This window comes from Hyla sarda, chromosome 2, assembly GCF_029499605.1.
Source record: "Hyla sarda isolate aHylSar1 chromosome 2, aHylSar1.hap1, whole genome shotgun sequence".
In the NCBI taxonomy this organism is placed as follows: domain Eukaryota; kingdom Metazoa; phylum Chordata; class Amphibia; order Anura; family Hylidae; genus Hyla; species Hyla sarda.
The window spans coordinates 214,114,315-214,127,575 of record NC_079190.1 but is presented as its reverse complement, the minus strand read 5'-3'; the positions used below and the strand labels follow the sequence as shown (position 1 = coordinate 214,127,575).

Below are 13,261 nucleotides of genomic sequence, written 5' to 3'. Positions count from 1 at the left end.
CAGTAGTCGTGGGGGGAGCGGTGGTTTTCCATCGTTTAGGGATGACTCGTCTGGCCGCTGCTAGTAAAACACCTGTGAGACTTTTCCGCAGGGAATCTGGTGACCCGGGCAGCATTGAGAGGAGGAGAATCTGAGGAGTATCATCTAACTGCATACCCGTAATATCCGATATAAGAGCGCGGACCGAGGACCAGTAGGAGGCTAAAAGTGGGCATGAGTGCCAAATGTGCGTGAGGGTTCCCTTGGTTTGTCCACACCTCCAGCATGCCTCCGGGACCGAGGGATAAAAACGGTGAAGTAAGGCCGGAACCCTATACCACTGAGAGAGCAATTTATAATTAGTCTCCTGAAGGGCAACTGCTCTAGAGGCTTTATGGCACAACAGGTATGAGGTGTCCCATTCGGCAGTGCTGGGGGTGTAGTCCAATTCTTTCGCCCAGTTCCGTTGGTAAGGCAATAGGGAACGAGAGTCACGGGTGCGAAGCATGGAGTATACTAAGGATACCGTATGGGTGGGTCCAGACTGTGCTAAGCAAAGTTTCTCGAATGGGGTAGGATCCCTATGCAGCTCACCCGAGGCTCGCCATGTGTTGTAAAAATGCCGGAGTTGAAAGTATTGGAAAGAGTGGAACCGTGACAGTACGGAATCCCCTAGGATGTCAGGTAGCGTCTTCAAAGAGGAAGCCTGAAGGACCCTAATAATCGGGCTGACGTCGCGTAGAGTCAAGAAGCCACCCGGAAAGGAACCCGGGGAAAAGTCCGGATTGCCAACCAGGGGGGTTAAGGGGCCTAGTGCTCTGAGGAGGTTGAGTCTGGAGAGATGTGTTAGGCAGGAGTTGAGGATAACCCTTGAAACAAACGGAAGAGGGCCTTTGGTGGCCATCGTCCAGTATGCAGGGCGAATCCATGGGAGGGAAGTGAGGGGGAAAGGGGAAAGTCTATTTTCTAGTTGGACCCATAATTTGGCAGGGGAGGCGGGGAATCCGTCGAGTATACGGGTCGCTAGCGTAGCTATATAGTACGTGTATGGATTGGGGAAAGCCAGGCCCCCATCTGTTTTAGGCTGAGCCAGGACAGTCTGGGAAAGACGGTGCCGTCCATTGGACCAGACAAAATTGGAGAAGAGAGAGGTTAGGGGCTTAAAATAAGCACGTGAGAGCGTCACTGGCAGAGTCTGGAACAGATAGAGCAAACGCGGCAGTAGATTCATTTTTAAGATATTGATACGCCCTATCCACGAGAAATCCTTTCGGTCCCACTTCGCAAGGTCACCCTTAAATCTGGATATCAGGGGGGTGAGGTTCAGTTCCACTATCCGAGAGAGGTCTTTGGGGATCAGAACCCCAAGATAGCAAAACGAGGATGGGTGCCAGGAGAAGGGGTATAGTCCCTGCAACCTGAGGGCCAGGGAGGGGTCGAGGGATACGTTCATGGCTATACACTTGGAGATATTGATTTTATAATTACTAAGAGCACTGAAGTCCTCCAACGCCGACATAAGAGCGGGGAGCGACGTTTCAGGAGAGGAGACATAAAGGAGAAGGTCATCTGCAAATGCAGAGCATTTAAAATTCAAATCTCCAACCTGAATGCCACTAATGTTATCATCAAGTCTAATGGCTTGGAGCAAGTGCTCCATAACCAATACATAGAGCAGGGGGGAGAGGGGACATCCCTGTCGGGTACCATTACGGATCAAAACTGGGGGGGAAAGGGACCCATTGATTCTAATCCTAGCTGTGGGGTTACGGTATAGGGCTAATATGCGACCTAGGGCCGTGGGCCCCAGACCCATTTGATGCAGCACACCCCTCATGAAGTCCCATCCCACTCGGTCAAAGGCTTTTTCAGCATCCAGGGACAACACCATACAGGGGAGATTGGAAGATTGGGCATGGTGAAGCAGGGTAAAGGTTTTGAGAGTGTTGTCGCGGGCCTCCCGAGAAGGGATAAACCCCACTTGATCCAGGTGTACTAGGGACTCCAAGAGGGGGGTGAGGCGGAGAGCCAACATTTTAGCATATAGCTTGGCATCTAAGTTTAGTAGGGAGATGGGACAATAGCTCTGGCAAAGATTGGGGTCTTTGCCCTCCTTCGGGAGTACCGTGATGTACGCGGCTAAGAATGAGTCGGGGAAACCTGAGGAGGGGGTAATGGCATTAAAGGCTGCTAGAAGGAGGGGGGAGATCTCAGTTTTAAGTGCTTTGTAGAACCGGGCGGTGTAGCCGTCAGGTCCCGGGGATTTACCTGAGGGGGAGGAGGAAATGGCAAGGTCCAGTTCCTCAGCAGTGAAGGGATCCTCCAGACTAGCTATAACCTCAGGTGATAGGGACGGTAGAGCCGTGCGGCGAAGATATGAGGATATTGCACGTGGAGGGGGAGGAGGAGTCCCGCCCACGCCAGACAGGTCATACAGGTCAGAGTAATAGGAGTGGAAACAATTGAGTATTTCGGAAGTAAGATGTTCTAAGCTACCTTGGGGGTTTTTGATCGAGGGGACGAAAAGGGCTGCCCTTTTATCTCTCAAAGCCCTTGCCAGGTGGCGGCCCGCTTTGTTACCCCATTCGTAGTGGGTGGCCGAACACTGTTGCCGAAACCTATTATGCTTCTTATCAAGAAGGACTTGGATCTCCTTGCGCACTCGAAGGAGATCCCATAGGTCGTTCTCAGCGAGAGTCCGCTTATGGCGGACCTCCAGAGTATGGAGTTGGGAAAGGAGGGTTTTTAATTTATCGGAGGCTTCCCTTTTGCGTCTGGCCCCATGCTGAATCAAGACTCCTCTAAGGACACATTTTAGTGCCTCCCATTGGGTTTGTGGCGGCGTGGAGTCAGCCGCATGGTCCAGAGCAAAAGAGGCCATTGTAGATTTCAGGTCTGACATACATAGGTGGTCCAGCAAAAGCGTCTCATTAAGACGCCACGTGAATTCCCTCTTGGGTAGGGCGGGCAGTGACAGAGAGCAAGAGACTGGGGCATGATCTGAAAGGATCATCGGGTCAATTGTACCTGAGGTCAGAGCGGGTAGGAGGTGATGGGAGACCATTATATAGTCGAGTCTAGAGTACACTCCCCTGGCATGTGAAAAGAAGGAATAATCACGGTCAGTGGGGTGGAGGAGACGCCAGGCATCACATAGTTGGTGTCTGTGGAGCGTTCTCTTGATGCCCCTCAGAGTTGCAAAGGAAAGTGTACTATAGCCCGATGAGGTGTCCAGCGCTGGATCAAGGGCAGCGTTGAAGTCCCCACACACTATCAACGTACCTTGAGAGAACTCATTTAGGTCCTCTAATGTTGTCTCCAGGAACGACCGTTGGCCATGATTCGGTGCGTAAATGTTCGCCACTGTATATTCCCGGCCCTGAATGGAACATTTGACAAACACATAGCGAGCATCTAGGTCAGTGCGGGTATCCAAAATCTGTACTGCCAGCGATTTATGGAAAAATATTGCCACACCCTTGACTTTCTGGGAGGGGGAGCTGCTATGATACCACGTCGGGAAGTACCAATTACGGAACCCCGATAGCTGATCGCTGCGGAAGTGTGTCTCTTGCAAACATATTATTTGGGACCTCTGTTTGTGTAGGTGGTAGAGTAGTTTTGCTCGTTTCCCTGGGGTATTTAAGCCCTGAGCATTCAAGGATGTAATTTTAAGCGAGGACATGGTGGCCGTGGGGGCGCCAGGCAAGCTAGGAGAGGAGGTGGGTGGGTCGGGGAATAGGGAAGGAGTAGGATGAGGGAGCTAGGAGGAAAGGGGAGAGAGAGGGAGGAAGAGAAGAGCGGGGGAGAAGGAACAGGGGTGTAAAGCGCACTATGTATGGGTGCGCAATAAATCTAACAAAGTAGCCTGAGGCCAAAGGCAAAGAAGAAAAAAAAAACACGGTAGAAGATTAAATCTACCAGCAACCTACTGGGGGCGATTATAGAGTGCAAGGTAATACGGATTGTGAGAGCCACACTAAAAGGAGGGCAATGCAAGGAGGTAGTGAAGTAACACAGACTTTCAAAATCCGTATGACTGCCCGATAATAACAGGAGTATATAACAGTAACAAATGGGAAAAATGATGACAGGGTAATACAATAATAAAACAGGAGGATCACAGAAACACCATAATACTCATCAGTCTTGTCGGCTGCAGGATTAGGTCCGGTAGACGGAGATGCAACGTCCAAGAGGCTAGCAGCCTACAGGTAAGGCCAGTGCGAAGCAATATGCACCAGGCCTGTCATAGCGGTCACGACCAGCAACTGTAGGTGAGATGGATCACTGCGACCGTTGGGATCCTCGCAGGGAGCGTGAGGTACTTCGGGGTCGTCTGCGGGACCTTTGAGGGCGGGGAGTAGCCGGATTCAGCATAGTGACAATCCCCGGTACCACGTCGGAGGGGGATTGCATATATGGGTTTTGAAGGAGTTCAGTCCATTGGGGCAAGTCCAATGTGGGTAGACCCAAGGTCTGGAGAAATAGAGGTAGTTCAGAGGGGCGACGTAGGGTCACAACCTTATCTTCCATCCGGATCGTGAGGGCGAAGGGGAAGCCCCAGCGGTAGGGGATACTGCGGTTCTGGAGGACAGTCAGTAACGGTTTCAAGGCAGCTCGCTGTCTGAGAGTGTGGCGGGAGAGATCAGGGAATAGTTGTAAACGGGTGCCGTGGAACTCTAGATCACGTATTTGTCTGGTTCTCTGCATAATGTCCTCCTTAGCAGTATAGTAGTGCAGTCGGCAGATAACATCCCTTGGCTTAAGGGGGTCAGGATTCGGGGGGGCGCAACGCCCGGTGTGCCCTGTCCATATCAATGGGCGTGCGTGCCGGTCGGTCCAGGATAGAATTAAAAAGTTCAGTGAGCGCAGGAAATAGGTCCTGAGGTCGGATCGATTCAGGGAGGCCCCTGATCCGGATATTGTTCCGGCGATTGCGATTTTCTAGGTCATCCAACTGTGAGTGTAGAAGGTGATGGTGATGCCCTTGGGTGGATATGTCAGAGCGGAGGGAGATCATCTCGTTTTGTATGGAAGTTTTGAATGCCTGGAGTTCCTGCACAGAAGAGCGTAGAGAATCCACTTCTGATTGAACCACCTGGAGGTCCTGCCTCCAAGACGCCTTTAATTCAGATGCGAGAGATGAGAGATCCTGCTTAGATGGCAGCAAAGATAGCAGGGCCTGTAGTTCTGGGTGGTCTCTAAGTATGTGGTGGGCTGCGGCAGGTGGCAGGGACCCTGGTAACGTGTCACAGGCTGAGCGAGGCAGAGGAGCAGGTCGTGGGACCCATGGGGGCTCCACAGTCTGCATGGTGGGCAGGTGGTCTGGATGCAGGGAGGTTGGAGCACCCTTCTTCTCCACTGCAGGCCAGGAGGAGAGACTTGATGAGCCCCAGGAGGGGGTTGGAGATAGCGGGCAACCCAGTGCTGGTGATCCCGGAGGGCACAAAGGGTCAGGAAGTCTTTGAGGGGATCCAGTTGGTGGAGGAGGCAGACGGGTCACCCGTGGCTCAGGCGGGATGTCCAAGGTTGCAGGAGGAGATACTTGAGGCTCCATAGAGCCAAACAATAAGGGGGACCCCCTCAGGGAGTTTGCCAGACTTATGGGGTCCAGGGCAGCAGGGGAGTCAGGAGCAACAGCAGCTGACTCTGCAGCGTCCTCAGTGTCCAGAGCCGGTGGAAAGTGGGGGTCACTGTAGGATAGGAGCGGCCCCTCAGGGTGATCAGATGTAGGGTGGCCTGGACTGGGGCCTCCGGCAGCCGCCGTGGGTGTGCAGGGCCTCTGCAATGGTGGTTGCTCGGCCGAGGTGAAAGGGGGCGGGGCCAAGGGTTCCGCTCTCAGCCAGCAGGGAGATGGCGCCTGTTGACAAGCCAGGACCGGGGCAGAGCAGTGCGGGGAGGCCAGATCCCGCAGGGAAATGACGGGGGCACAAACCGGGTTCAAGGACTCACCCTCCCGAGGTGGCAGTGTTCCGGTGTGCTGACTGCGGTGAGGTCGCGGCCCACGGGCGGGAGAGGAGGAAGATGGCGTCTGGCGGGGGCCGCCGCGGTCCACGGTTTGCAGCGGCTCTTGTAGAGGGGTAAAGAAGTTGGAGATAGGAACCCCCGGGGCAGCGGGAGTTCCCCTAGCCTTAGGAGGCTTTTAGTTCCTCTTGTTGGTCATTTGCAGGTAGTAAATCCCGGAGAAGCGGCAGTAAGGGACGGAGCTCCACAGAAAGACGTCCTCAGTGCAGCATGGCAGGACACGCCCTCCCAGACATAAATTTTTATCCCTACGGCGAGTCCTCTCTTCATGGGTCAGGCGAGACCGATCCACTTGCATAGCCTCCTCGGCGGGAGGCACAGGGGTAGATTGCAAAGGATACTGTGAGAGAAGTGCCCAGAGATCAAGGTCTTTTTCCTGGCGGAGCTCCTGGTGTCTTTCAGAAAAACGCATGTCAATGCGGGTGGCCAAATGGATAAGTTCATGCAGGTTGGCAGGAATTTCTCGTGCGGCCAGCACATCTTTGATGTTACTGGATAGGCCTTTTTTAAAGGTCGCGCAGAGAGCCTCGTTGTTCCAAGATAATTCAGAGGCGAGGGTACGAAATTGGATGGCGTATTCGCCTACAGAAGAATTTCCCTGAACCAGGTTCAGCAAGGCAGTTTCGGCAGAAGAAGCTTGGGCTGGTTCCTCGAAGACACTGCGAACCTCAGTGAAGAAGGACTGTACAGTGACGGTGACAGGATCATCGCGGTCCCAGAGCGGTGTGGCCCATGACAGGGCCTTCCCAGACAGGAGACTAACCACGAAAGCCACCTTCGACCGTTCTGTTGGAAATTGGTGCGACAACATCTCCAAATGTAGGGAACATTGTGACAGGAAACCACGGCAGAGTCTAGAGTCCCCATCAAATTTGTCCGGCAGGGACAAGCGGAGGTTAGAAGCGGCCGCTCGCTGCGGAGGAGGTGCAGGAGCCGGCGGAGGAGATGGTTGCTGCTGTAGCAGCTGCTGTAGCTGTGACTGAAGTTGCTGTAGCATGGTGGTCAAGTGCGACAGCTGGTGACCTTGTTGGGCGATCAGTCGGGATTGCTGGGCGACCACCGTGGATATGTCAGCGAGACTTGGCAGCGGCACCTCAGTGGGATCCAGGGCCGTATCTACTGTTATGATTCGGCTAGCTGGATGTGGATCCTCTGTGTCAGTATGGGATTGGCGTGGACCGTGTCGGTGGACCGGTTCTAGGTTGCTACTGGTTTTCACCAGAGCCCGGCGCAAAGCGGCATGGTCTTGCTGCGGCAGTAGCAACCAGGTCGTATCCACCGGCAACGGCTCAACCTCACTGACTGCTGAGAAGGCGTGGGACAGAAGGACTAGGCAGAGGCAAGGTCAGACGTAGCAGAAGGTCGGGGCAGGCGGCAAGGTTCGTAGTCAATAGCAATAGCAGTAGGTCAGGAACACAGTAATGGCAAACATATTAATAGCTTTCTCAAGGCACAAGGCAACAAGATCCGGCCAGGAAGTGCAGGGGAAGTGAGGTAATATGGACAGGGAGTAGGTGGAAGCTAATTAGACTGATTGGGCCAGGCACCAATCACTGGTGCACTGGCCCTTTAAATCTTAGAGAGCTGGCGCGCGCGCGCCCTAGAGAGCGGAGCCGCACGCGCCAGAATGTGACAGCCGGGGACCGGGACGGGTAAGTGGCTTGGGATGCGATTCGCGAACGGGCGCGTCCCGCTATGCGAATCGCATCCCCATCGTGAATATCAGTGCAGCGCTCCTGGTCAGCGGGTCTGACCGGGGCGCTGCAGAGAGGAGAATGCCGCGAGCGCTCCGGGGAGGAGCAGGGACCCAGAGCGCTCAGCGTAACAATTGGAGTACATTAAGACCAATGCATTGTGTGTAACATTGTCAATCCAGTTCTAAAAAAATGTTTTCTGTGTACTGTACTTCCAAATAGGAGAGTTTGGGGGGGGGGGGGGGGGTTAGTCACCATTTCCATTTTTTCCTACTAGTGAAATGGAAAATATTTGCATATTTTATGTGCAAACGCCACATTTTATGAGAATATTTGCTTTTTCGCTGGCACTCGCCGGTTGATAGTGGCTTAGCGAAAACTGGTGTGGTTTCACTGGAAGGTGTTTACCAGGTATATAGCAGTTTACACTGTCATACCAGCATAAGCTGCAGTTAAAATCTCTGCTAATGGAGATTTTAACATAGGCCTCCGCCTCTACATAAATCTATTGAACTTGTGCTCTCTGGCAATGGAGCCAGTGTGCTGCAGGAGGCTTGATAAATGCTCCCCTTTATCTTTCTTAGATTAAATAAATTGTTTCAACACAAATTGGTACAGTTTTGCTTAAATATTAAACTGTACCTGTCATTTGCAAAAACTTTTTATATAATGTAGATAATAAAATTATACATGTCCCAGGCTCACACAGCAGGGCTCTGTACAGGCTTCTAGCTTGTTAATCAGCCTGCTGTGTGAGCCTGGGACATGTATAATTTTTATTTTTGTATTTTGTCTCCACACAAAGACATACAGGGACAGCATTTTTTCACCCACAAACATACACATTTTTTAACCAATGTTGCCACATACTGTATGTATATAATATCAACACACTGTGCCATCTGAATATAGTAATGCCCTACTGTTCATGCTGGAAATAGACAGGGCGATCTTATACATAGCTCCATATGCAGCAAGCTGTGATGCACTGTGCTACAGAACCTCTTCTATGGGTTTGAAGCACATGGGCCTTGGTACACATGAATCTATTGCCAGAATTACTTTCAGTGGATGATTCACCTTTACGTACCTTGTTACTGTAGAGCGTCCAGGGGATTGGCATGACAATTACAGCTGACAGCTTGATGATTGACGATGCATTTCTGTTAAAAACCACATTCTGTTCACATCTTTGTGTGGAGTAAGAGAGGCAAATTTTTGTATGAAAAAAAATGCATTTCCTCATACACTTAGGCCGGGTTCACTCCATGGAATCTCCAGCCAGAATTTCCATGAGAAATCCCAAGGGCGGTGTTAGGACCACGCGGACTGCTTTACCGTCCCTATAGACAACAATGTACTTCGCCGGAAGAATGTGTGTATTTGAAAATTTATTTTTTGCAGCTCCACTTACAAATGCATTGCCGTCTATCAGGGAAGGTAAAGCAGTAATTTTGGTCCTCCAGCAAATATTCCGCCAAGAGATTCTGTGGTGTGCACCCATCCTAAAGCTTCAAATCTAGTCTAGTCTAGGCTTCAAGTCTAGGTTGTATGTTTATCATAAAAAAAAACATGGTTCAACATCTTAAGATAATTTCTATAAATTAGTATAATTTAATGTCTTTCATATTTTACAGGTGTGGTTGTGGGTGAGCAAACCAAAGATGTCATCTTGCCGTGTTCTTTTCAACCTGGAGAGAAGGAAGTCATTCATTGGACTAATAATGACAGCAAAAATGTGCATTCATACTATACGTCAGCAGACCAACTAAAGGATCAAGACAAAGACTATTCTGGAAGAACTTCACTGTTTCTAAATGAAATAAGTAAAGGAAATGCTTCTCTGCAAATAAAGAACTTGAAGAAAAGTGATGAAAATACATATAAATGCTATGTGTCGACAAAGGAAGGAGGGAAAAAGGAAGATGACGTAATTCTGCAAGTTAAAGGTAATAAACATGTTGTTACGCCGAGCGCTCCGGGTCCCCGCTCCTCCCCGGAGCGCTCGCTACACTTCCCTCACTGCAGCGCCCCGGTCGGTTCCACGGACCCGGGGCGCTGCGTTACCACCTCCGGCCGGGATGCGATTCGCGATGCGGGTAGCGCCCGCTCGCGATGCGCACCCCGGCTCCCGTACCTTACTCGCTCCCCGTCAGTTCTGTCCCGGCGCGCGCGGCCCCGCTCCCTAGGGCGCGCGCGCGCCGGGTCTTTGCGATTTAAAGGGCCACTGCACCGCTGATTGGTGCAGTGGTTCCAATTAGTGTTTACACCTGTGCACTTCCCTATATCACCTCACTTCCCCTTCACTCCCTTGCCGGATCTTGTTGCCCTAGTGCCAGTGAAAGCGTTCCTTGTGTATTCCTTGCCTGTGATTCCAGACCTTCTGCCGTTGCCCCTGACTACGATCCTTGCTGCCTGCCCCGACCTTCTGCTACGTCCGACCTTGCTTCTGTCTACTCCCTTGTACCGCGCCTATCTTCAGCAGCCAGAGAGGTTGAGCCGTTGCTAGGGGATACGACCTGGTCACTACCGCCGCAGCAAGACCATCCCGCTTTGCGGCGGGCTCTGGTGAAAACCAGTAGTGACTTAGAACCGATCCTCTAGCACGGTCCACGCCAATCCCTCTCTGGCACAGAGGATCCACTACCTGCCAGCCGGCATCGTGACAGTAGATCCGGCCATGGATCCCGCTGAAGTTCCTCTGCCAGTTGTCGCTGACCTCACCACGGTGGTCGCCCAGCAGTCACAACAGATTGCGCAACAAGGCCAACAGCTGTCTCAACTGACTGTTATGCTACAACAGTTACTACCACAGCTCCAGCAATCATCTCCTCCGCCAGCTCCTGTACCTCCTCCGCAGCGAGTGGCCGCTTCTGGAATACGACTATCCTTGCCGGATAAATTTGATGGGGACTCTAAGTTTTGCCGTGGCTTTCTTTCCCAATGTTCATTACACTTGGAGATGATGTCGGACCAGTTCCCCACTGAAAGGTCTAAAGTGGCTTTCGTAGTCAGCCTGCTGTCTGGAAAAGCCCTGGCTTGGGCCACACCGCTCTGGGACCGCAATGACCCCGTCACTGCCTCTGTACACTCCTTCTTCTCGGAAATTCGAAGTGTCTTTGAGGAACCTGCCCGAGCCTCTTCTGCTGAGACTGCCCTGTTGAACCTGGTCCAGGGTAATTCTTCCGTTGGCGAGTATGCCGTACAGTTCCGTACCCTTGCTTCAGAATTATCCTGGAATAATGAGGCACTCTGCGCGACCTTTAAAAAAGGCCTATCCAGCAACATTAAAGATGTTCTGGCCGCACGAGAAATCCCTGCTAACCTACATGAACTCATCCATCTTGCCACTCGCATTGACATGCGTTTTTCCGAACGGCGTCAGGAGCTCCGCCAGGATATGGACTCTGTTCGCACGAGGCGTTTCTTCTCCCCGGCTCCTCTCTCCTCTGGTCCCCTGCAATCTGTTCCTGTGCCTCCCGCCGTGGAGGCTATGCAGGTCGACCGGTCTCGCCTGACACCCCAAGAGAGGACACGACGCCGCATGGAGAATCTCTGCCTGTACTGTGCTAGTACCGAACACTTCCTGAAGGATTGTCCTATCCGTCCTCCCCGCCTGGAAAGACGTCCGCTGACTCCGCACAAAGGTGAGACAGTCCTTGATGTCTACTCTGCTTCTCCACGTCTTACTGTGCCTGTGCGGATGTCTGCCTCTGCCTTCTCCTTCTCTGCTGTGGCCTTCCTGGACTCTGGATCTGCAGGAAATTTCATCTTAGCCTCTCTCGTCAACAGGTTCAACATCCCGGTGACCAGTCTCGCCAGACCCCTCTACATCAATTGTGTAAACAATGAAAGATTGGACTGTACTATACGTTTCCGCACGGAGCCCCTTCTAATGTGCATCGGATCTCATCACGAGAGGATTGAACTGTTGGTCCTCCCCAATTGCACTTCTGAAATCCTTCTTGGACTTCCCTGGCTTCAACTCCATTCCCCAATCCTGGATTGGTCCACTGGGGAGATCAAGAGTTGGGGGCCCTCTTGTTCCAAGGACTGCTTAAAACCGGTTCCCAGTAAACCTTGCCGTGTCCCTGTGCTTCCTCATGTAACCGGTCTCCCTAAGGCCTATATGGACTTTGCGGACGTTTTTTGCAAAAAACAAGCTGAGACTCTACCTCCTCACAGGCCTTATGATTGTCCCATTGACCTCCTCCCGGGCACTACTCCACCCCGGGGCAGAATCTATCCTCTGTCCGTCCCAGAGACTCTTGCCATGTCTGAATACGTCCAAGAAAATTTAAAAAAGGGCTTTATCCGTAAATCCTCCTCTCCTGCCGGAGCCGGATTTTTCTTTGTGTCCAAAAAAGATGGCTCTCTACGTCCTTGCATTGACTACCGCGGTCTTAATAAAATCACGGTTAAGAACCGCTACCCCCTACCCCTCATCTCTGAACTCTTTGATCGTCTCCAAGGTGCCCATATTTTTACCAAACTGGACTTAAGAGGTGCTTATAATCTCATCCGCATCAGAGAGGGGGATGAATGGAAAACGGCATTTAACACCAGAGATGGACACTTTGAGTATCTGGTCATGCCCTTTGGTCTATGCAACGCCCCTGCCGTCTTCCAAGACTTTGTTAATGAAATTTTTCGTGATCTACTATACTCCTGTGTTGTTGTATATCTGGACGATATCCTGATTTTTTCTGCCAATCTTGAAGAACACCGCCAGCATGTCCGTATGGTTCTTCAGAGACTTCGTGATAATCAACTCTATGCCAAAATAGAGAAATGTCTGTTTGAATGCCAATCTCTTCCTTTTCTAGGATACTTGGTCTCTGGCCAGGGACTACAAATGGACCCAGATAAACTCTCTGCCGTCTTAGATTGGCCACGCCCCTCCGGACTCCGTGCCATCCAACGTTTTTTGGGGTTCGCCAATTATTACAGGCAATTTATTCCACATTTTTCTACCATTGTGGCTCCTATTGTGGCTTTAACAAAAAAAAATGCCGATCCCAAGTCTTGGCCTCCTCAAGCGGAAGACGCCTTTAAACGACTCAAGTCTGCCTTTTCTTCGGCTCCCGTGCTCTCCAGACCTGACCCATCTAAACCCTTCCTATTGGAGGTTGATGCCTCCTCAGTGGGAGCTGGAGCTGTCCTTCTACAAAAAAACTCTTCCGGGCATGCTGTTACTTGTGGTTTTTTTTCCAGGACCTTCTCTCCGGCGGAGAGGAACTACTCCATCGGGGATCGAGAGCTTCTAGCCATTAAATTAGCACTTGAGGAATGGAGGCATCTGCTGGAGGGATCAAGATTTCCAGTTATTATTTACACCGATCACAAGAACCTCTCCTACCTCCAGTCTGCCCAACGGCTGAATCCTCGTCAGGCCAGGTGGTCTCTGTTCTTTGCCCGATTTAATTTTGAAATTCACTTTCGGCCTGCTGATAAAAACATTAGGGCCGATGCTCTCTCTCGTTCCTCAGATGCCTCTGAAATTGAACTCTCTCCTCAACACATCATTCCTCCTGACTGCCTGATTTCCACTTCTCCAGCCT

The 13,261-nt window shown here is 51.5% G+C and overlaps 1 protein-coding gene across 1 annotated transcript in view; it reads left to right on the top strand.

The window, feature by feature from the left end:
* Window positions 1-9,073: 9,073 nt before the first annotated feature.
* The window catches only part of HHLA2 (HHLA2 member of B7 family), a 28,781-nt gene continuing 24,593 nt past the window's right edge, over window positions 9,074-13,261 (top strand). Inside the window, exons 1-2 of the mRNA XM_056560114.1 lie at window positions 9,074-9,140; window positions 9,338-9,649. Of these exons, the coding sequence (XP_056416089.1) occupies window positions 9,074-9,140; window positions 9,338-9,649 (379 nt within the window). The remainder of the gene's footprint in view (window positions 9,141-9,337; window positions 9,650-13,261) is intronic.